Source organism: Cervus canadensis, chromosome 10 (genome assembly GCF_019320065.1).
Source record: "Cervus canadensis isolate Bull #8, Minnesota chromosome 10, ASM1932006v1, whole genome shotgun sequence".
Lineage (NCBI taxonomy): Eukaryota > Metazoa > Chordata > Mammalia > Artiodactyla > Cervidae > Cervus > Cervus canadensis.
The window spans coordinates 11,165,134-11,190,330 of record NC_057395.1 but is presented as its reverse complement, the minus strand read 5'-3'; the positions used below and the strand labels follow the sequence as shown (position 1 = coordinate 11,190,330).

The window sequence follows — 25,197 nt, the reverse complement described above, 5'->3', positions numbered from 1 at the left end:
GCCTGGAGAATCCCATGGACAGAGGAGCCTGGCGGGCTACAGTCCATGGGGTCGCAAACAAGTCGGACCCGACTGAATCACTCAGCACAGCATTGCACAGCTGATTTGTTTTGTTGTATAGCAGAAGCTAACACAATGTTGTAAGACAATTATAGTCCAATACTAATTTTTTTTAAAGATAATATACTCCGTCAGCACTTTCTGATGATGATGGCAGCAGAGCCTAGCTGCAGCTCTGAACTGGGAGGCACACTTTATGAGGCTGCTTCAACCAGCCCATGACATTTGTAAGCCAGTAATTTTTCAGGCTCCCAGGGTGGTGCTGTGTGCAACCAAGCATGAGAACCACAAGCCACTCACCACACAGTTTGTCTGGGCCACAAGTTTTAGACTAAAGGACAGAAAGTCAAATCAAACTGGCTTAACCAAGCCTGCATCTGAAAAGTCCAGGCAGTGTTTGATCAGAGAATCAGAGACATGAGGACTGGGTCTCTCTCCCCATCTCTGTGGTCTGCCTTCATCCGTGTTGGCTCCATTTCAAATGCCCTTCTCTTGGTAAGGTCAGAATGGCCATCAGCTAGACTTTCGTCTCCCTAGTCAGAGAAAAAATGTGCTTATTTCTCAACCACTCCACTCCAACAAAAGATCTGGAACCAAGTTTCATTGCCTGTTTGGCCAGTCTTGGGTCAGTCCCAGACATGCAGTGCTCTGACTAGGCATAGGTTAAAGGACAACTCAGGGACCAGAGGGGAGAGAGGGAGACAGGGACCTTGGGAGAGAGGAGGTCATTAAGCTTAAAACTTATGGACCTGGAGCAGGGGAGGGGAGGTTTCCTAGAAGAAAACAGGACAACTACCAGTGCAAAGAATGAATGGAGAGCATTCAGGTCTATCACTGTGAAATATTCTGGATCCGTGAATTGTATCTTTGTTTTCTAAAGGGCTTCCCTGATAGCTCAGTTGATAACGAATCCACCTGCAATGCAGGAGACATCGGTTCGATTCCTGGGTCAGGAAGATCCGCTGGAGAAGGGATAGGCTACCCACTCCAGTATTCTGGCCTGGAATTCCATGGATTGTATAGTCCATGTTTTCTAAGACAGACAGTAACAGTTAAGAGGACATAATGTTATAACCAGTAATATGCCTTATTATAAATTTCCTTCTTTCCACTCTTGCTTGATGATGAAAGGTCAAAACATAATCTTGAGGGAAGTATTGACATTGTTGAAAACCCCACCTGGAAGCCTGAACATAGGGAGTGAAGCTATAGATAAGGTGGACCCCACCGATGGTAAGGGCTTCTCAGGTGGCACTAGTGGTGAAGAACCCGCCTGCCAATGCAGGAGACATAGGAGATGCGGGTTCAATCCCAGGCTTGGGAAGATCTCCTAGAGGAGAGCATGCTAACCCACTGCAGTGTTCTTGCCTGGAGAATCCAATGGACAGAGGAGCCTGGTGGGCTTCAGTCCACAGACTCGTGAAGAGTTGAACACGAACCAAAGGGACTTAGCATACATGCACCAGAGGTCAATGCCAAGGATGAGAAAGAAGTGGGGCGTATGAAAGTGAACACGGCACAGATACAGAAAATGAAATTCAGTGCGGTAGGACAAGAGATAAAACATCAGAAGGGGAAATAAAGGCAAGAAAAGGACAGACATATAGTGGCTGGCTGTGGTGGCTGGAGTGTGTCTCCACGGGAAACAGACTTGTAGAAAGAGATCCTGTGCCTTACAAGAATAGGACTTGAGAAAGTGAGCAGAGGGGAATTGGAAGGCAGTGTGGAATCAGGCTTTCAAAATTTGCGTGTTCACTTTTTAAATGTCATTCTACATTTCCAAGTGATTTGACAGTGGGTCAAAGGAATGCCGAAAGTACTGTTTATGAGGGGCTTTATTATAAATGGCAGCCGCAGGCAGAGGTGAAATTTGAGCTTCTGTTTACTCCCGGAAATTCCTTGGCTGGTATGTTAACCTTGTCTTTGGAAGCCTGATGTTTATATATTGGCAGCCACAGGGAATTGCCTCCCTCTTGCTGCTGCTCAGCTGCTACAGATTTTCTTATCTACCGTTTATTCAATTAGGGAAAGTTGGACCACATCATCTGCTTAGTTTTCTAATCACTTTACCAGTTCCATGTTTTAATAACCAGCATCCTTCAGTGTTATTTTTGCAGGTCAAGATTTCCTCAATATGCATTTTAAAATAGAGGTCTTAGAAATCATGGAAAGAGCCACATTAAGGAGTTAAGACCTGGATTTTGAAATCCAGACGTAGATCTTAGGAGGCTGAGCCCTGAGGTTTTACTCTTCAGCTTATTCATTGATACTGTAAAAGGTTAGTTTTCAAATACCGTCACAAAGTAAGTTTTGAAGCTGTCTAGCTCACTGACCACAAAAATTAGTCATCTGTGAAACGTGATTAAAATACCCCCTCTCTCAACTACCACAAGACTCCTTCAGAGGAAATTATCAGGGTGTCAAGAGGATGCTTACTGGGACAAAGAATGAAAACAAAGGCATAAAACAAAAGACAGTAATGATTTCACCTTGAACCTGTGCCTAGAAATGTAATGAAATCCTAAGTTGAATATAATTCTGCATAAAATTTAATTATATGACAGTGAGTATTTTCATACAATAAGTTGAGAAAATTTGCCTGGTCCACAGTCAGCTGGAGAGGCACCATGCAATATGTCACGGCAGAGAGAGCCACAGGCTTGGGTGTCAACTAGATCCCATTTGAATGCCAGCTCCGCCACTCATTAGCTTGTAGACTTTAAGTCCCTCTAAGCCCCATTTTTTTTTTCATCTGTGAAATGAAAAAATAATAATAGGGAGGGGAAAAATAATAATAAAAGGGAATAATAATCTTTACGTTATACAAAAGTTGTTTAGTCACTAAGTTCAACTCTGTGACCCTGTGGACTGTAGCCTGCCAGGCTCCTCTGTCCATTGGATGTCCCAGGCAAGAATACTGGAGTGGATTGCCATTTCCTTCTCTAGGGGATCTTCCCAACTCAGGGATCAAACTGAGGTCTCCTGCTTTGCAAGCGAATTCCTTACCACCGAGTCGTCAGGGAAACCCACTTGCCCCATACATAAGAACAAGCCTGAAGTCTGACGTGTAAATATGTAGTAGGCACTCAGAAATGATAGCTGTCTCCACTGTTGTTAGTGTTACTATTAAGATTGCTTCTTCTAGGTGACAGATATCCATTCTTTTCTCTCCACAAGAAGAAATCCAAAACCCAAAATCCTTTTTTAAGTATCCTGAGTATAAAATTGAAAACTGACTCAGTCCAGGAAAATCATATTAGACACAGGGAGGAGTCCTGCTAGTTCTCCAGAAAAAGTATGGTCAAATTATTGTTTTCCTGCCATGTATGTGTATCCTTTCCCTAAAGAGATATTGAACTTTTACTTTCCTCTGTGTAGAACACTCCTGGTCATTTATCTGTTGTTATCCCTTCAGTAAGTTTGCCATTATTTCTTCAACAGGTGCCAGCAAAAAGAATCATAAGCCCTTATGAGCTAACAGTGAAGTTTCAGCCAAGAAAAGAAATAAAAAGCCAGTTTCCTGAAAACTGTACCATACATAAGCTTGGAATGTACTTGTTTGTGTCTTTCTTTTTAGTTTATAGAACACTCTTTGCTCTTTATGCTGAAAATGCTGTCAATTATTACTGGCTGTTGCCCACTTTTTCGTCTTCAAAGTAATATATTTCTACTATGAAACTTCAACTCTGGTCAAAGCAAACAGTGTATTAAAAAAAAAAAAAATTGAGTACAAGTGCATCCATAAACTCTCATGTATGCTTACCTCTAAAAGTGAAAGTGTTGATAGTATTTTAGAGATACTTTTTGTTTTTTTTTTTTAATACCAGGCACTCTGTAAATATTTGTAAGTGGCCAGGAATGAACATGTGGATAAGCAAATGAGCAAGGGGAGTTTGCCATGACTGCAAATCATTTCTCTTGAATGAAACATACTGCTTCCTTTCCTGGGGCGGGGGGTGGGGGGGAGGGGAGTTAAATTGAGATAAATCATTGTTGAAAGAGTTCTTTGGGGACTAAAAGAGCAGTGAACATGGTAATAAAACATTGCTCCCCAAAGCAGAATGTGGTGGCTACAGTTACAGGAAGCCTATTAATCCCTTTCTTTTCCAGATTGCCTGCCTTGTGTATAATTTAGGTTTTGAAATCCTTTTCCTGGGCAGAGAATAGCCCCCAGAATATCAGACCTGTGGTTACTTGACAACAGCTAAATCTCCCCCAGAGAAATGTCTGTTATCCTTATTAACAATGATCTTTGGGAAGTGATGGGCATGTCAGTCTAATCAGGAAGGAATTTGTTAGGGTGTTTTCCAGATGCTAAAAAAAGGAGGTGGAAAACTGAGTATGGACATAATCTTAGAGCAGACAGATGGATCTAGATCTCACTTATCAGGGAAAATTTCAGTGTATCTCTTAGTTGGAAACCTCAGCTGTCTTATCTTAAAAATGAAATGAAGGACTACACCTCATGATAGTTTTGGTGAGGATTAAATGAGATAACACATGTGAAGCGTTTAGCTCAGTGCCCAAGTACTGCTATTATGATCTCTTTCTAGTCACACTTCAGACACCAAATGTGTAGGTGTTTTCCTCGTGCCAGCCAATTCTCCAGCTCTCCACCTTCACCAACTGGGTGTCCCACAATTTAATTCAGTTCTTACACCAACTGTCCTTGGTTAGGATCAGACTCAGCAGATTAAGGGCTCAGTTCCACAAGATGACCCCCACCCTAGATGCCAACTGCTGATCTGAGCCACCTGTATTTCTGACTGACCAGCTATCAAGTAAGGAGAGCCTCACAAACCCCTCCTCAGGTGTGATCATTTGCTAAACCAACTCACAGAACTCAGGGAAAACAGTGTACTTACCATTACCAGTTTATTGTAAAGCATGCAAATGAAGAGTGAGGTCCGGGGTAAGGTCCTGAAAGATCCCCAGCACAGGAGCTTGTGGGGAGTTGGGGCATGCCACCTCCCAGCATGTGGGCGTGTTCACCAGCAGGGAAGCTGTCCAAATCTTATTGCTGACATATTTTATGGAGGTTCCATTACATATACATGGTTGATTAAATCATCAGCCATTGATGATTAACTCAATCTCTAGCCTTCCTCCCCCTAAAGATTGGGGTTTGGACTGAAAGTTCCAACCCTCTGATCATATAGTTGAGTCCTCTAGCAATCAGCCTCCATCCTAAAGTCCACCAGGAGTCACCTCATTAGCGTAAGCTAAGGTATGGTTTATTATGAATAACAAAAGTTGCTACTATTAACATGGGAGGAATGCCATTTCTCACCCATGGCTCTTTGAGCTAAAGGTGTAGGGGTTGGGGGTGGGAAAGAGGTAGGTTGGAGTGCTGTCTGCTGCCAGTGATGTCCCAAAGTGCACAGGGCAGGGAAAATAGGGAACAGGTAGAAGAGGGACCTGGTGAATTAGAAGAAAAGGGAGGTAAGCTTAGAGGAGAGGCTGGAGAAAGGGAGAAGGGAACCAGGAGTGAGCAGCTCAAATTGCTAGAATTCTCTTTGGCAATATTGGGACTTCTTTTAAGGAAACCAACTGTTCTAAACTTAGAGACTAAGTATCAGTTTTCATAGAAGAGGAAGGACTCCGTGGAATGGGCTGGATCATGAAAAACTGCAGGCTGTGAAGATACAAATAGATTGCAAAAGGGAAAGCACAGTCATACTCAAATGGACTCAAGCCCTGGTGGGTCCTTCAAACCCACAGCTGACTGAAGGTGGGATTAACCTTTGTAACATAGTATTTGCAGCATCAGCTCAGTGTCCCTATATACTCACCAAACCTTCCCCCAGACACCCTTTCTTGGGGGAGCTGATTCTGGGCACTTCCTTGCTGGCTATTGACCAGAGACCACAATTCCTCCCCATGTGGATCTCTTCATAGCCTTGTCTGTATACTCATGACATGAGGATACTGGCTCATGTCCTGTCTACAGGAAGCTGGCTTCCTGCAGAGCAGACGACCCAAAAGAATGAATGCATGTTCACGATGAGAAGTGGCAGCCCTTTTATAACTTAATCTCAAAACTAAAATACCATCACTTCTGCTGTATTCTGTTAATTACAAGCAGGTCCTTAACAAATCCAACACACTTAAAGGAAGGCAAATTAAGCTCCACCTTTTGAAGGGAGAAATATCTAAGAATTTGTGAGCAGATTGAACAGATTTTTTAATCTGTTTTTTTTAAGAGTAAGTGATTTTTTAACCACCGTAACCCCAAAAGACTTTCTAGTTTCCTTTTCTAAGACTTCCTCCATCCCAGCTGTGTCTCTGCCCTCTGATTCTTTGGGACCCCCTCAAATATTAAATCCTCTTATTGACTTAAGTTGATGTTTAATCAGAAATCATTTTTAAAACAGTCTGAGGTCTTGAAATCAGTGAGGAGATGTCAGAACCAGGGACTTTGCTGCCTTGCAGAAAGTGATGTCTGGTGGACTGGAGGAGGTTGATGGTCATCTTAATGGTGGATCAAGCCAATTCCTATGCCCCATGAATAATCACCCCTCCACAAGGCATTCAGATGTGTGGTTTTGTAGGCTGGCTGAGTCATCTCCCTCTATTTCACCAGGTTGATCTTAAAGCAGGAGGCAGCACGCCTCTGTAAAGTACCAGATGGGAAATACTTTGGGCTTCACATGCCACATATGGTCTCTGTCGCATATTTTTCTTTGTTTTTATTACAACTCTTTTAGAAAAATGTAAAAACCATTCGTAGCATGCAGGCTGTACAAACAGGCCTGTGGGCTGGAGTTTGCTGACCCCTGCTCTAAAATAATCATGGAAAGATGCTCATTGCATCCTCAGGAAATATTTAGGTGTGCTTCTCCATACCCCCAGCCATAAAAACAGAGTATCCTTTCCATGTTTCTAATGTATCTTGCTTGAGGTAAAGAGTTGCAAGTCCTCTTTTCAGGTTGGATACATTTTACATAGGCTTTCTCTCATTCCTTCAGGGAGACAGAAACAGGCTCAGAAATTAAGTCACTAAAATGATTAATGTGGTACTGTCAGAAAAGAATTATGAACCTGCAGGGTTATGGTCTCTCAGAGAACTCATTTTTTGTTTCTGTCCATCACGTGAATAACAATAACCTTCTCCAACAAGCAGAATGAAGAATGTGTGGGCTGCCAGTAAGTATTCCTCACTGCGCAGTAAGTATTGGCACTGTGAAGACTTTATATGGCAATGGTGATATGCTGGGAATTTCTGTCAGATCTGGCTTTTAATGGGAGAAAATAATCCAGTCTTCTGCTTTTGACTTTGGATCTTCACTGTCTTCCCAAATATCAGCAAGCCTCATCGGTGACATTGAACACACACACACACACACACAATCCTGTGTCTTTATCAGCAACTGGAATCAAAATCCTTGGATAACAATTATTTTTTTTTAATCAGCATTTTAATTTTACCAGAGCATTTATTTTTAAAAAAAAAAGTATTACTTTGGTCTGTGAGTCAACAAAAGACGGTGTGTTAGCATACAAATGTGATTAATGAATTCATACTAGGAGAGGCAAAAAGAAAAAACAAAAACAAGACTAGAGAGAAATTAAAAGCTGTTCATCATATTTCATATTTCAGACAGCCCCAGATAAGTAATGCTGCTTTCATATTTTATTACTATGTTCAAACTTGTAGCACTACAAAATTGCTAAATTGGTGTACTCAATGAAAACCCTACAGGAAAACATGGAAAACTCTTGCAAGAGTAGGGATTTTTGACTATGAAAAAGGAAGATATTTCAGGAGGCAATGAATCTCTGCTTCTTAAACATAACAACCACAGTCTTAAGTCTTTGTTTAACCCTCTTAAAGCTTACCTTGTAGGACGTATTATTAGTTGTAATTAAAATGGACCAAAATTACAATATAATTAGTTTTCACAGGACAGACTTTGAAAGATCATCTTTCATTCTGGAATACATAATGCTTCTTCCTGTAATTATTTGTTTCTCTAATATATTCCAATCATAAATTTAGTAGCCAGTTTTAGAGGAAATTATTCACTTGCCATTCATCTGGATGGCTCAAAGGAAGAAACACCTATATTTGAGTATTTGTCCAGACATTGTCATATGATCAGAAAACCATTTCATCTAATTTGACATGTTTTTGACTGACCTTGTCAGGCAGAAGGCAGCAGGCATTGCAATACTGTTATTTGGGAGTTTTCTGAAGAAAACACTCACAGAGTAAGTTTTAAAAACACAAGCCATTTTGACACTTCTAGAAGGTACAAATCCTCTGGGATAAAACAGGGAAATTGGTTCCACCAAGTCTGGAATCATCCAACATTGGTAATGTGAATTGGGAGAGGTAGAGTAATTTATTCTCATAAACAAACTGCCAAGAAGATAGAAAGTCCTGAAACCCTTTCTCGAGCTGCTGTTGTGCCCATGTTCTCCTTTGGTCCTCCTGACAGGAGTGCTCCCTCGCCCCCCACCATCCAACAGTGGCTCTCTGCTCCTCCCTTCCACAGCCGCTCCCTCCTCAGGGGGTTCGATGGTTTGGGTGGGGAGGGGCTCTGTGTATTGGATGATTGTCCCTAGAACCCATGGGAGGCGGAGGCCAGTGACTACCAGGCAGGCTGATTTCCCTTCGGAATGCATGCGGTCACTCGCAGAGGCTTCTCCTCTCATTGATCCCGGCTGTCTGATAAATATTTTTACCAAACACGTTTCTGTGGAGAGGAGACAGCTGGAATTCCTTTAGAGTTACCCCAAAGGGCTTCAGATAAGAGCAGACTCCTGCAAATTGACCAATTTGGCAGAATGAACAAAGTACACGCCAGAATACTGTACAGCTAGAGATTCATGTGTCGTTTTAGGTCTGCGGCATCATCCATACGGGCAATACTTAATTGTCTGTGGCCTACTTGGCCACCAGGAGAGAGGAAACAAATGTTCCTATTTGTCTTTCCATGTGGCATTGGATATTTACATTGACTTGTCGTCTAAAATAACATCAGCCACCATAGACAGTGTCTGCCTATTCCTTAAGTCTATTGACTAATTGGGTCAGGTGGCTATTAAGAATGTGATTATCATCTCAAGGAAGTGATCCACTGCCAACAGGTAGTGCTCTGGCACAGGGGAAATAGAGATACTGGTGGGAAGAGAACATACAAAAATATATGTAGAAAATTTTATTTATTCAAAGTGAAGTAAGACCCCAGTAACTCTTTGGACATGTCTAATAGTAATTTGGAGGTATTTAAATTCAGGACCAGGAGAGCTCGATTCTCAGTAATTATAGTACTAGTGTTATAGTTAGAAAGACTAGGTAATTAAGAGTGTTATCAGTAGACTCGGGAGAGGTGATGGGTTAATTACTAAATAAAAGTGATTTATGCTGAATTGAAAATGACAACTGATGCCTTCTTAAAGCACAGCTTGATGGGAAAGAAAACATGAGGATTTTGGCCACACATAGGAAAAAGAGAAATCACAATAGGTCTGGAAATCACAGAATGTATGCAGAATAGGGATAAAGAAGACTGATGTTCTCTTTTTGTCCAGGCTGGTCAGGAGGGCTCACAGTTGGATATATTCCTATTTGTGACATAAAAGAGAATAGATATTGGAAGCAACTATTTCAAACCATTGGTCAAAACATACCACCCAGACAATAACACAAAAGAGATAAATAGAAACCTAACCAGGATTTTCAGCAAGTAGTGTAACTTTATTTTAAAATGACCACTTTATTTTTTTTTTAAGTCTTGTGCAAATTTTCTTGATGTTATTTTAGAAGGCTTTCTAGTGGGCTATTTTCCCTCTCCATCTGCTTAGCTTCCCTCCCTTTCTACTGAGATTTCTCTACGCCACGTTATACCCACAACCGCCTTTGTTTCCCAGGCTCAACGACAGCTCCCCAACCTCCAGTGTTTCCAGGCCAAATGCTTGGATGGGAGTCCAGGTAGCATTAGAGCATAGTGATGAATCGGTTTCACTTGGAAGCAGATGACCAAGGCTCATAGCCTGTTTCTGCTCCCCACTAGCTCTATGACTTTTAGGAGGGTTATTTAACTAAACACCATTTCTTCACCTACAAGACAGAATATTTTACATATCTATGTCCGGAAGTTGTTGCGAGTGTTAAAGGGGGTAATTTCAAGGTCTTACAGTAGAGGCTGCATCTGCTTTTCATCCTTCACACCTTCAGCTGCTCTCCAAAGCCAGTTGATCCTACGCTTGGGTGTCTCCTTGAGACTCCTGTTTTCTCTCTGCTCACCTGCCACCTCTCCATCTCAGACTTCCACCGTCTCGAGTCTGCTGTATTTTAATCAGTTCCATATGAGTCACTTGCCTGTTCCTGCTGCCCGCATCAATCCATGCTTCACAAAGCAGCCATGTGAAGGGGAGCCTTCCGCAGCTCCCTGCTCCCCTCCTGGAAGCCTCTGCCTCCTTAGCCGAGGGTCCAGGGCCCCTTGTGGTCTGACCGCTGGTCCTTCGTCTGCCTCCTCTCCACGCTCCACTCACCTTGCTGAGAGGGCTCCTGCAGTGATTCCCAAACCCTCACCATCTTTCTCACCTCTAGTCTTGTTCCCCACCTTGCAGCGTTCCATCTCGCCGTTAATTCATCCCACTCTGTTGGCTAGATATCTCTCGTTTAGGCCCAGCTCATGGCCCTTCCTGGGTGGTTCAGATGGTAAAGAATCTGCCTGCTCTGTGGGAGACCCAGGGTGGATCCCTGGGTCAGGAAGATGCCCTGAAGAAGGGGATGGTTACCCACTTCAGGGTTCTTGCCTGCACAGTTCCATGGATAGAGGAGCCTGGTGGGCTACAGTCCTTGGGGTTGCAAAGAGTCAGACACGACTGAGCAGCTAACACTGTCACTTTTCATGGTCCTCACCAGCTGTACTTTAGCCCCATTGGCTGCCCCCAAGTCTTCAAAGATGCCAGGGTCTTTTTCACATAAAGGTCTTTGGACAAGCTCTTCACCTGGAACACTCATCTCTCTCTCTCTCTCTGCCTTATTAATTTCACTTAATAAATGCCTTGTCAGCTCAGATGCCCTTTCCACAGGAAAGACCCCTCTGATAACTTTCTTTGAAGCCCTCCTGGCAACCTGAAAACTTGCCTCTATTAGCACTTATGATTGAGGACAGTATGTAACTATTTGGCTTAAACGTGTCTTAGATCAGGTTCCCTAGAAGCCCACCCTAAGACAAGGATTCAAGGGCCAGCAGTTGATTTAAGGAGTGATTCCAGAAAGACAGGAAGCAGAGTATGGATGTGAGACAGGGGAGGGAAGGAGACAAATGCAGAGCTGGGTCTCTGGGAGACCACGTGGGAGTCTCAAGGTGGTCCCACCGTGGGGGCGTGAAAGCACCTGTGCATCGTTGGTTGAGGGCTGCTTCCCGATTGGCTGCACAGGACCAGCATCATGTTGAACTAGGAACAAATCCTACACACAGTGCCATGGTGTCCACGGGGAGAAGCCAGAGCGTGCGAGTGCGTGTGGATCAGAGGTGGGTGCCAGGGACACAGTGAGGGGTTGACAGCTTCAGCCCCAGTGTCTGTCTGCTCCACTGAACCCTCTGTTCCAAGACTCCATTCTCCCTAATTATCTTGAGAGCAGAACCATCCAAGAGAAATATAATGCTAGTCACAATGTATACACAACTTTTAATTTTTTTAATTTTGAGGTTTTGTTTTTTTAATTTTGAGAAGCAATGTTTTAAAAAAATATGTAAAAAAAAAGATGTAAAAGAAATGGGCAACATTAATTTTTGTTTGGTTACTAAGTTGTTTCTGACTCTGTGACCCCGTGGACTACAACATGCCAGGCTCCTCTGTCCTCCACTGTCTCCCAGAGTTTGCTCAAATTCATATCCTTTGAGGCAATGATGCTAAATAACCATCTCATTCTCTGCTGCCCCCTTCTCCTTTTGCCTTCCTTCTTTCCCAGCATCAGGGTCTTTTCCAATGAGTCAGTTCTTCGCATCAGGTGGCCAAAGTATTGGAATTTCAGCTTCAGCATCAGTCCTTCCAGTGAATTTTCAGGATTGATTTCCTTTAGGATTGACTGGTTTGATCTCCTTGCAGTCTCTAGAGTCTTCTCCAACACCACAGTTCAAAAGAATCAATTCTTTGGCTCTCAGCCTTCTTTATGGTCCAACTCTCAAATCTGTACATGACTACTGGAAAAACCAAAACTTTCACTCTTCAGATCTTTGTCAGCAAAGTGATGTCTCTGCTTTTTAATATGCTATCTAGGTTTGTCATAATATGAGATAAAATGCTGTGTTTCTCTCTGGCTTGTCTCAAGCTTCCGTTTCACCTTGTGCAGACAGGTACCTCTCAGGAAGACACTCCATCCATCTTTCTTTTGTCAACTCCCAAAGGGAAAGTCTTTTGTCTTTCAAATAGCCTAATTTATTCCCTCTCCACCATCTTGAACTTTGTAAGTACTCAACAAATATTAATTCATGACAAAGATACCTAACAGCTTTTGAATTTATTCATGGGATGATTCTTCTATTCAAAGAACATCTTTATATACTTTTCTAATATTCCACAAAAAAGTAAACCACTGTTTTGTCTTGCCAGTTCTGAATGTAACATCTGCACAGAGCACAGTGTGTGACTGTTTTAAACAAAATGTGTAGGCACACCAGTTATCTCAATTCAGAAACATAAATGACAACGGTGAGAAATATAACTTATAGAAGGAAATTTAACCTGAGGGCTTAAAGTTAATGAAAAAGTGCAATTGTTGTTTTGTCTGTTAGAGCAAAAGAATCTTATCATTGTGCTAAGCTTTGTTTTGGCCATAATTTTCCCAGTTATGATGTAGGCACCAGGTTATGTTTCACAACCAGAAAACCAGTGTAATTTATAACCATAAACCCCAGCATAAATTGATTTCTAACCCTAGTTGCACCATGGATTCATTGGAAGACTTTTGGAAAGTTGCTTAATCCCCCTTTGTTTCCTATTCTTTAAAAAATGCCACATTAATATGTTTCTTATTATTGTCATTCCTTAATGGTTATTGATTGTGTTTCGTATCTCTGTGAGGCATTGCAACTTCCCCAAGGAAGACTGTGTTAATGAATAGTGTTTGTAAAGTACTTGGAAATCCTTGGATTAAAAACTAACCGTATCAGAGTATAAGTATTTGTACTAATATGCCATATGGGAGAACCATATGCCATCTATTAAGAGGGCATGTGTGATATTGAAAATAGTTGTCTGGTTGTGTTGCCTTGTGCTATTTTTATATCAAGATGTGCCAGGGCAAGTTTTGGTATGCCAGCGTCATACCTTAATTGAACTATAAAGTTCAACCCTGCAGCAGGTATCTGTTGAGTTTCTTCTCATACACTTGACCTTCTACTTAGCAACTCACACAATATATGTAAGGGACAGTTGCATACTACAGTCTCATGAGTTTCTTTTCCTTGAAATTGCATCATACTTAAGTCTCTCTTAATAGGCACATATGCTTTAAAAATAGCAGGTTTAATTATTTTCTCTTCCCCCTACATCCACAAATAGGCAGTTTGGGGACATTTCTAGAGAGAGGTGGACCAAGATAATGGTCTTCTTGGTCCTGTATTTGAAGACCAGCCATGGGCCTTACACGCCGTCTGTGGATGCAGCATGGCTGTAATACTGTTTGAGGAGGGGCGCTGCTGGCAGCCAGAACACTGCTCACCGTCTCCCCAAATGGACTCTGTGTGCACCACTCCATCACCAGGAGGTTCCAACCCATTGATCTGGATAACTGTGTTGTAACAAGTTCCAGACACAACCTCCCCTGGCCTGGAGAAGGGATTCCTTCTCCCAGGCAACTGTTCCGGTTGTTGTTCAGTCACTAAGCTGTGTCCGACTCCCATGGACCATAGCACGCCAGGGTCCTCTGTCCTTCACTGTCTCCCAGAGTTTGCTGAAATTCATGTTCATTGAGTTGGGGGTGCTATCTAACCATCTCACCCTCTGCTCCCCTTCTCCTCCTGGCCTTCAACCTTTCCCAGCATCAGGGTCTTTTCCAATGAGTCAGCTCTCCGCATCAGGTGGCCAGAGTGTTGGAGCTTCAGCTTCAGCTTAAGTCCTGTTCCAGTAAGAAGACAAAATGGTGACAGGTATACTGTAACTGGAGCCTGGGCTCTGTAGCTGGGCCATCTTTCTTGAAATATTGTGCCTCGCATGATGTAGGAGCCCAACTAACCTGGTGCTTGTGAAATAGAAAATAATTTTCCCTTTTTTTCCTGATTGACAGGTAAAGTAGCCATGCAAGTCCAGGTAAAGGATGAGCATGTTTCATTAATTCACAAATATTTGTTGAGCATCATATGCTCAGTCTAGATTCTTAGGAGACAACAGGCAAGTAACCCAAGATTCCTGCCTTAGTGGAGCTCATATTCCATTAATGATGGATATGCATAAACAATGAATGTTAACACCTACCTAAATTAAATATTAGAAGGTGATCGATGATCAAAACAGGCAAAAATAAAAAGCAGATCAGGATGAGGATGGAGTGTGTGGAGGTGGGGAGATGTTACAATTTTAAGGGGCCTGTTCAGCACAGTTTGTAAAGGGGACATTTGAGCAAAGACTTGAAACACGTGAAGGAAAAGGAGTCTAGGCAGAGGGGCTGGGACAGGCAGTGCAAAGGAGAAGACAGTCTCGTGTGCTGGAGAAACAGCACACACAGGCCAGTGTGGCTGGAGTGAGTGAGAGGGGAAGAGACTAGGAGCAAGTCAGAGCAGGAAAACAGCGGATCTCCATCACATGGGGCCTTGCCGCCTTTGTGTGGAAGTGGTATGATCAGACTTAAACATTTCAAAACAAACCTTCCAGGCTGAGAATAAGGGCTGTTGCCCCAAACCAGGAGAAGTGGAGATAGAGACTTGGACCAAGGTGATGGTGAAAACAGATGAACTCGAACCACTGGTGTTCCCTACAAAGCACCACATTTGATTTTTAGGAACCATTATTTGTGATCAAAGAGACATGACATTTTAAAGCTAGCCCAGAATTTAATGAGGTTCAACTAGAGGCTGAAATAGACACTGTACCTTTTCTTCATCAAGAACTGGAATAAGGTTTTAACGACAACAAAATAATTATTGCTTAGGGGAGGATGAAGTTTCCTTCTTAGCCCCTTGGCAGGTGTTTATGGAACCCTGCTGGATTGTGGGCACTGTGCTAGATGCTGAGGACATCTCAGGAACAGTATGGACATCTTCCTCAGGATTTACAATTTAGCTGTCAAAACTCGAAAGAGGTCACAGGAATCTGCAAGGCAAGAAAGACCTCAGGTTTTGGCACAATCTGGCCCTGAGTTTTAAGTCTCAGCTCTGCCACTAATTGTGGGGCTTTGGGGCAGTTATTTGACCTCCCACAGCCTTGAAATATTCATCTGTAAAAATGTAGATAAAAGTCTAGCCCAGGAGGACTGTGGAGGGCTTCTCGGTAACGGGTCAGAGGTGCGGAAGTGCCTGTCCCTGGGAGGCAGCAGCTCCGGTTCACGTCAGATGGTGATTGCCTGACCGTGTACACCTCTTTGATCTGCCCTGGAATACACACTTGAGGCCTTTCATTGCAGTGGTGAGGCAGGCAACTCAGGAACTTAATTTCCTAAGATTCATATATTTAGATCAATTGGCTGACAATACCTCCAGAACAAATGTTTAAAGGTTTGAAACTAAACTTTCTGCCTCACTTCTTTTGTTCTTTTCTTTCTTTCATCCTAAAAACCTCTATGCAGAGTTGAGCAAGGTTAGGCATTCACACTGAAGTGCGGGTGGTGAGGTAGGGAACCAACCTCTCCCACCCCCCACTCCAACCAGCCAGGGTGTGGTTCAGGTCAGGAGGGTGTCTTGGTCTCAGATTGAAGGTGACTAAAGAAATAGGACAACGAAAGGCAGTTTGTGATGGTAGATTGCCATGAAAAGTGTTCTTAGAAAATTTTCAAAGACTTGACTGTGGCTTCCGTATTAAGAATGTTATCACTGCTGGTCTCCTGATCTTGGTAGTTGCATTGTGGTCATGGAGATGGTCTTTGTAGAAAATACAGACCAGAGTATTCAGGGCTGGTAAAGATGATAAGGGGGTGATTATGTCCCCAACTTACTCTAAAATGGATCAGGGCAAAAAGGAAAGTTTCTTGTACTATTCCTGTAACTCTCCATTGTTTAAAATCATTTCAAAAGAACAGCATGTATACTATCTATGGTGAAACAGATCACCAGCCCAGGTGGGATGCATGAGACAAGTGCTTGGGCCTGGTGCACTGGGAAGACCCAGAGGAATCGGGTGGAGAGGGAGATGGGAGGGGGGATCGGGATGGGGAATAAGTGTAAATCTATGGCTGATTCATATCAATGTATGACAAAACCCACTGAAATGTTGTGAAGTAATTAGCCTCCAACTAATAAAAAAATTAAAAAAAAATATATACTTTTGCAACTTTAGTAGGCATCATAAAATTATTTTAATAAAATCTCCTTTATATAATAAAAAAAAAATCATTTCAAAATATCCTTACTATTAAAGAACAAATTCAGAGCTGTACCTTTGCACCCATCTGGCTTCAGTATTGGAAGAGCTAATTTCTCAATGTTCTTAGTGTTCTGTGTTAACTTGTATGAGATTATAGTTTAATTTTCAGCTATTATGTTAGGTATCATTTTCCCATGCTTCCAGCAAACAAATACTAGTTGTGTTTCCAGGAAGGCAGCAGGGGACTCTGGTATCAGCTGACTGGGTTGAATCCCTGGCTGACATCACTGTGGGATCTCAGGGAAATTATCTAACATCTCTGTTCCTCAGTGTCCCCACCCACAAAATGTGGATAATAATAACATCACCTCATTGGGTTGTTATGAGAATTAAATTTGATAATCTATGTAGAGCATTGAGACACTGATTGGAACGTAGCCAATATTCCATTCGTGTCAGCCGGTATTAACTAGGTATTACCCTGCTACCACGTAGCTCTATTAAATAAAGCATGAACATTCATGGCAGTGCCTACTCATCAACAGCATTCCTTATATAAGCTGAATTTATTTTTTGAGTGTCTTCTAGAGAGTTTTGGAATATGTAAGGATATAGCTGTGTGGCAAAATACAAAATTTAAGACTGAATTCTTTATAAATGAAAAAGTGCTGATTAAAAAAAAAAAACCTGAGACTTCCTGACCTGAGAAAAATTAAGATACCATTGGTATTAATCAGCTATTATCACAATAAAGCTATATAACAAATCACCCCAAAGTTCAGAGCCTTACAACAAAAAGATTTGTTCTCATCCTCAGAGGTTTGCAGGTTGACCGAGGGTCTGCTGATGTAGGCTGGCTCCATTGGGCCATTGGATATCATGCTGTGAGTTTTCTGATCTTGCCTCCAGACTGTGATGTGGGTCAAGTCTGCTCCTGGTTTCTCTCATCCTCTTTAAGCCAGTGGCTACAGAGGCGTCATCTTGTCACGGCCAATGGTAGAAGCACCAGCACTACGTCCAATTATGCTTGGACTTTCCTCAAGCTCTTTGCTCCTGTCATGTCCACTGACAGTTCATTAGCCATATCCCTGGGTCAAGTCCAACAGCAGTGGAAGGACCTTGAGATGTGTGATCCCTTACCATGGAACTCAAGAACTGAAACCAGTAATCCAGGCTGCAAACCACTGGGTTTGAGTTGCCTGTGCCCTGCCCATGTGCAGAAACCTTGGAAAAGATAACAGGGTGCTCGGAGGCAGCACACGTCAGGCTGTTTCCCCAGCAGCAAGGTGCGTTTGTTCTGACTTACCTCCCCTTTCCCCTCCCATCCCTATGCACATCTCACAAAAGGAACTGCAAATATCAGGATAGCAATTTGTAACCACGACATTGAAATTTTGCCCTTAAAAAGCTCATCCATATAGAATTAAACATGAACTGCACATTTACACAAATTCACTTTGTTATCAATGGGAGACCCTACTGCTTGCCACTTACAGAATTAATACTCACAAAGGGTAGAGAGGAAATGGGCCTTATAATCAGAATGTCAACAATCTGGGGAGATGGTGGACTCAGCGTCCCCCAAAACACACCTCCAAAGATTCCACTCAGCCATAAAAGGTTTAAAGGAAAGGAGGAGAGTAACCTCAGTTAATTACTGAGACAGGGGTCAGACTCGTCCCTGTCCCCCACTGCGTCAGGCTGTTGACTTCTGTGATCTTCCCCTAGACGCTGTCTTGTTCACACAGCTTGGTCACACAGTTTGCTCATGAGATTACCGAAAGGGAAGCTCAGGAAGCGATCTGGTCATCTGTTAATTGTTTATTCTTCTTTGATCTACAAGTCAGGCAAGGTTTTGTGTGATTAAAAGATTTGAAAGGCGTTGCTTGGGCCGGAAATGAGTAGAGGTGGGGGTGCCTGGCTTAAAGCTTAGTTACAGTATAGCTTTGCTACAGTGACAGGAAAAGGGGCTTTCTGCTGAGGACAGTTCGCTTCAAAGAGCTGCTGGCAAGTCCCCACTTGTCAGAACATCATCCCATTTCTGTGGGATTAGAGGGGAAGGTCTGTCTTCTGGAACTTCTTCATGTCAACATAGTGTTCTAGAGTGGAAGATGTCAGCGTCTCTTTCCTGACAGTTTTAGTTGCCTGCTCTCATATATGGGCAGGATAGACTGCAATTATATTGATGCCAACAAAGATAGAGACTATTATGGGCAATCATGTCCATTTCGTTCCCTTGAGGTCAGTTCTTGGAATCATGCTGACCATAGACTCAGTGCTTCTCAAGACGGAGGGAGGGGCTTCTGGCAAGGCTGCAGTCTGGCATCACACAGTTAGTTTTTTTCCCCTCTGGTGGCAGTTATGGTAACTGTAAAGCAACTCAAGAACATGCATCAGATGCTGAGTCTGCAACGCTGTTGTCCTGATCGTGAACTTCTTGGTTTTGTACTTGAGAAAGTGGGAGAGCCCTGTAGGATTCTGCTCGGTTCCAGCTTTACAGCAGGAGTCTCTCATTTTTATTTCTATAAAATCCCTGAAATATCCTTGCATATAGTATGTGCTCCATGCATATGGGCTGAAAGAATAGAGGGCAGAGGTTTCATACTGGAGAAGTAAAAATAATTTAACCATTAGAATTTGCACAGGTCACCATGCTTGTAGGCGTGGGGAAATAGTCTTATGTGACACTCAACATGAATGAGGTGGAAATTTATTATTGGAAATAAATATGGAATCCTAGAGCTATATTAACTAGGAGAATTTAGCTTCCATGTGACATTTTTTAGGCTCACAAAATAGCCTGTCACTTCCGTATATTTCTTCACATTTATTGTGAGCCTTTTAAATCCCTTCTAATAACCTCAAGTTTACATTCCACAGTCTACTTCACTTTTTTATTGTTTATGTGCTTCCTGTGAAGACAGCTAGACAGACAAGGCCACAAAAAGGAAAGCTTGTCCTTATCCAATACTTATGGGTAACGGTGTAATGGGATTTTTTTCTTTCCTACCAGAGGAAGCCCGCTGTTTCACTCAGAACTCACCCATTTGAGGCATTTTAAATGGATGGGATGTTAGAAGCCAGGCAAACTGTCCTTCTGAAAGTGAAATGAATGCTAGTCTAATTGCCAGAGAATGTATCAATTGGGCTTGGAAAGCAAGACTTCTACACTGGCTCCCCCTGCTGGCTCTGACGATGCACTGTCTTTGAAAACAGATGAAAGCAATATACCTAAACCTTTTCGTTTGAGGGCAAGACACTCAAATGCCAAATATAGCATTCTTCTAGAAGGCATTTACTCCGTGATAAACATACCAAGTGTTTCTTGAATTTGCTTCCAAAGGGCAGAAATCCTGCAACCCAGAGCACCCCACAGCCAAGACTCTGTTTTCCAAGTGGAAAACAAAACATGCCACTTGGGCAATTTCATTAGGGAGTGGGACCACCGCGGACGCGGGGATTAAGGGTAAAAACTCAGTAGCCGTAGGTGAGATAAAGAATCAGACTGTTTCTTACGGTTGTAACGTTGGACGTGGGGGCTCTGAATTTCCTTTTCATGTGTTTAGGACTGCTGGAACCTTCCTGAGACTTAACTGTTGTTTCTCTTTCCCTTCTCTCTTTCTCTCTTCACAAGAAAGCTTTTTACCCCCACTCAATGAGAGATGCGGTGACCAGATTAATTTTAAAAACGGTCGGTCACTGCAGACTTCAAGCCTATTGTAAAATCTGCGTTAAAAGGTCTGGCTGTCGGGGAGACAGGAAAGCTGGTAGATTTTTCCTGCTTGAGTCTGAGTCCATGTGGTGGGAGGAAGGCAGAACACTGACCTATGGCTTTGACACGTGCTCCTGGACCAACTGGACCTTGTGGACAGGAGCGGGAACATCAAGGATGACCGCTGCCTTCCTACAGCACCTCCCTAGAGAACCAGGACAGAGAGACGTCAGAAATGTCCTTGTAAATACGCCACGGAGAACCTTGGGTTTGGGGAACTGCAGAGCCACCCCTACCCAGGTGATACTATGACCCTGTGACAAATGGCACAGTGCTGGGCAGAGGGAATTTGTTGTGGTTCAGTCGCTAAGTCATGTCCAACTCTTTGTGACCCCATGGACTGCAGCACGCCAGGCTTCCCTGTCCTTCACAGTCTCCCAGAATTTGCTCAAACTCACATCTATTGAGTCAGTGACGCCATCCAATCAGTTCATCCTCTGTCTTCCCCTTCTCCTCCCGCCTTCAATCTTTCCCAGTGTCAGGGTCTTTTCAAATGAGGCAGCTCTTCGCATCAGGTGGCCAAAGCATTGGAGCTTCAACTTCAGCATCAGTCCTTCCAAGTGAATATTCAAGGTTGATTTATTTTAGGATTGACTGGTTTGATCTCCTTGCAGTGCAAGGGACTCTCAAGTCTTTTCCAACACCACAGTTGAAAAGCATCAATTCTTCGGTGTTCAGCATCCATACATGACTAGTGGAAAAACCACAGCTTTGACTATATGGACCTTTGTCAGCAAAGTAATGTCTCTGCTTTTTAATACACTGTCTAGGTTTGTCATAGCTGTTCTTCCAAGGAGCAAGCAAGGGAATTACATACATACTCTATCTGGCTGTGTTGGGACTTAGTTGCAGCATGCAGGATCTTCATTGCATCACGTGGGATCTTTCACTGCGGCCCATGGACTCTAGTTGTGGCAGATGGGCTCTGGGGCGCAGGCTCAGTAGTTCAGGCAAGTGGGCTTAGCTGCTCTGTGGCATGTTGGATCTTAGTTCCCTGACGAGGGATCAAACCCATGTCCCCTGCATTGCAAAGTGGATTGTTAACCACTGGACCCCTGGGGACGTCCCCACCCTTATACACTTTATTCATCGATTGCATCCCTTCCCCATGTCAATGTTGCTCTTATTTGTTTATTTATTTTTGTCACTCTGTTATAAACTTTTTCTTTCATTCAGGTCAATTTCAGATATTTTCACATTTTCCACTCTCCTCAATAGGTTCTTTTGCAGAACTGCTTGGTGAAAGGTTCCCTCACTGCCGCCGAGGCTCTTATTTCAGCTCCACCAATCGCGTCCTCCTCTGGGAGGATGCCCATCCTCTTGCCTCTGGATTAAGTGTTGGTAGTTGTAACAGATGGTGGGTCAGAGCACTCAAGTACAACTCAGTTAAGTGGTCTAAGCCCGGCTGGGGGTCAGGAATTTTTAAAGGACTCGGCAGGGTGATCTTTCTGCTCTTTGTGATCGTGGCTGAGATCGTCAATCGGGTGCATTCAGCTGGCAGCAGGACCGGGTAGGAAGGTGGGAGATGGCTTCATCCACATGCCTGGTCCCTCTGCCACTCTCTCCCTGTCCCCCTCGCCCCTTAGGGGGCTCACCTGAGTGTCTTTAAGCAGGTGATTGGCTTCCCAGACACAGAAGGGAAAAGCTGCCAGTTCTCTTAGGCTTTGGCTTGAGGGGCCCAGAGAATCATGTCCACATTTCACTGGTCTAAACAAGTCATAGAACCAGTCCGAACTTAAGGAGTAAAGAAGTAGATTCCACCTCTTGAGCAACAGGGCGCTTTGGCCATCATTAACCCGCGTGTGGTGATAACTTCTGTTTCTCTGTTTTCTGTACTTAAACTGTGTGTCTTATATTTTATTCCTTTGTCTTTATATAAATTTATCATTTAAAAGGATTTCTAAACACATTTGGAAACCCTCCCAGCAATGAGTTCTAAAGTGATGCCTTTATTTGCCTTTGAAAAGTTTACTTTTTTCTGCACATAAATCCACAGAGATATATTATATGCAGTTTAAGCCAAAGGGAAATTTTTAGCTAGTTTCTAATATATGGCCACCATTATATCTGCCCAGTTATTTATTTTTCAAGGAGTTATGTATTCCAGCATAAACTTGACCAGCATCATCTGTTCAAGACAGAATATTTTGTAGCATAGAAATGTTAGACTGTCATGTGTAAAATGTAAGTAAATGTCTGAGAAATTAATGGGGTGGGGTGGGGTGGGGAGGGGGCGGAAGGGAGGTCCAAGAGGGAGGGGATATTCGTATATGTATGACTGATTCACTTTGTTGTGCGGCAGAAACACAGCACTGTAAAACAGCTATACCCCAGTAAAAAATTTTAAGTAAAAACTGAAAAAAAAATTAAGTAAAAATAAGTGGGTTTTTTGCAACATAAATCAAACAGGAAAATAAAGTGCGTAGGAACATAATCAGCCAACGCTCCTTACACGTTGCATATTGCTTGAGTCAAGGGATAAAAGCAAATTGAAATTAAAATCTGTTTGGCACTTTGGGAAGTGCTGTGTGAGAGGAGAGATGTGACTGGAACTGCTGAGTGAATTTTGTTTACCGCAGTTCAGCTTTCCACCAAGCAAATCATGTGAGAAGGGCCGAGGATAAATGCACCTATTTATGTAGGTAATTTTTCTGTTTCACGCCTCTGATTCATCTCTCTGCCTCGTTTTATGGCGAGCCATGCTACATTGGTTACAATTAATTTCACTGCTGCATATTGGCCATAAAGAGATATTTCATAAATTGACTTGATGTATATTTTTTTTTCCCTCTGTGGTTTTCTTAAAAGATGAGAATGGTCCAGAGGAAAAGCCAAGTGCAGAAGAAATAGAAGAACAGAGCCAAGAAGCAGGTGGGCTCAGATTTCTTTTGAAGCGTCTCCTCGGCCTCGTCCCCAGAGGTGAACAATAGCTTACCTTAGTGCTCTTTTCAATGTTTATGCCGTTTCACCGGGTTAACCTCAGTGTCCACCCTGGTCTCCCTCAGGCGATCACCAACCCTGCTAACGCGGAGCATCAGGGTCTTTAGTCGGAAGAGGACCCTCTGAGGTGTCAGTCATGAGCTCCTCTTTGCTGGCTCAGTGATGCTCTGCGTGGGCCCGGCAGAGGCTGGAAGGACCGCGTCAGAGCTGGGCTGACTAGGGCAGGTCAGAATCAGCAGGTTTAGTTAGAGGGGAAAAACAGAATGAGAAACATTCAAGGGACAGGTATCAGAGGCGTTCCTTCCACAACACATGGAGTGTCCCGTACTGTTCTGCACTCGCTTTTGAAGAGCTGTGCTTCTGTTCATTTTTCTGTATGTTGTGGATGATGCTGTGATGTGGCCTTGACTACCCCATACCCAGCGCTCTGTGAGATCCAAAGAACGGAGGTGCCAATGACATGCTGAGAGATCTTCTGCTGCGGGTTGTAAATTGAACATTTTTAACACTTAAGACTCAAAAAAGATGGTCATCACCTTAGGTTTTTCTTTTCTTCCTCCCCATTTTTATACTCAGGCACACTCTCCTTTGAAAGAACAATTCACACACACATTATGCAGTTGTCAACATAACCACCCAAACAAAAACCTCCTCCTTCTATTTTTCTGAGTCATTCTTCTGGTTCTAATGAGCCCAATAAGTGGGGCATCTTTAAAATGGGGAGCTCTGTTCATGTGCCAGCCACAGTCTGAGCCTTATGCTGGACTCTTGGAAACAAACCAGGTAGTGTGATAGGTTTGTCAGTGAGAAGTTCCTCCATTAACCTGGGAACTCTTGCTGGAGAACTGAAAGCCTTTACTATTAAACTGGAAGATGGAATTGAAGACGGCCCATCAGAGGAGGCGCTGAAGCAAGGCGCCGGGACCTCGTGTACCTGCTGCTGGGTCAGCCCGCTCCCCTTGCTTAAACGTAGTCCTTGGGATGGAATGAATTTCTGATATAGAAAAACGTTGTCATCCGCACCACCGTTGCCCCCAGCTCCCGGTCACCACGTCGTTATGTTCCGTGGAAGATGAGGCTGCTGTGAAAAGCTGTCACTGTTTTCACTGTTTGGGGCTGATGAGTATTAGTCACCCGGCTGCTGACGGCTGAGGCCATTCTCTGAATGTTGCAGCTTTACAGGTTTTATTCACTCATTGCGTGTGTGCGTGTGTGTGCATGTGTGCGTGTGTGTGTGTGTGTTTGTGTGCTCAGTCACGTCTGATTCTTTGCAACCCCAGTTGCTCTCTGTCCCAAACTCTTTATCGACATAAATCTTGCCCACCCTGTTCATACACACACACACACACACACACACACACGTGTATACACACACACAGGCACACACATGTTTACATGCACACACATCTGCCTGCATTTTATTTATTCATCTCTTTTCCCCTTAATCAGTTGAGAACAGGCAGTTTCTTCATGGATTTGGGACCGTCTTGCATGTTAGGAAAGAGTCGTAGAACATAAGCCTTCTTCTCCACCTCTCAGATGGACAGACCGCAGTATGGCTGCCTCTCAGTGTAGAGAAGATTCCCAAACACACCTCTTCTTGTTCCTCTAAGCAGGGCTGCCCGCTGATTCAAAGCCCAATGGCAGGATTCACCTCGGACCTGGCCACTGTCGGCATGCATGGTTGTAACTGCTCTACCTCCCTAGTCCTGGTGCAGAGAAGTCAGAGGTGCAATGGTGGTCATTAAAATCCTTTTGACCTGCTGTTATTCTTCCAAAATAAAAATATCTTCCTTTCATTCGTTAGAAATTCCGGCTTCAATTCTAACTGCACAGCTCTGCACGCCTCTTCCATGTCATGCAAAAAGCACAATCTCCAGCCAGCATCATCCAGCAGTTCTGACTGCTGTCATGATCAAATCAAAGTGGTGGATCTTATTCCTCAAACA

At 43.3% G+C, this 25,197-nt stretch overlaps 1 protein-coding gene across 3 annotated transcripts in view; it reads left to right on the top strand.

The window, feature by feature from the left end:
• The window catches only part of MACROD2 (mono-ADP ribosylhydrolase 2), a 2,136,932-nt gene that overhangs the window by 1,970,160 nt on the left and 141,575 nt on the right, over positions 1-25,197 (top strand). For 2 of the 3 annotated variants that reach the window (XM_043478451.1, XM_043478448.1), the window contains exon 12: positions 23,117-23,227. In XM_043478451.1, coding sequence (XP_043334386.1) covers positions 23,117-23,227 — 111 coding nt within the window. The remainder of the gene's footprint in view (positions 1-23,116; positions 23,228-25,197) is intronic. The other variant, XM_043478449.1, reaches the window with a different exon arrangement.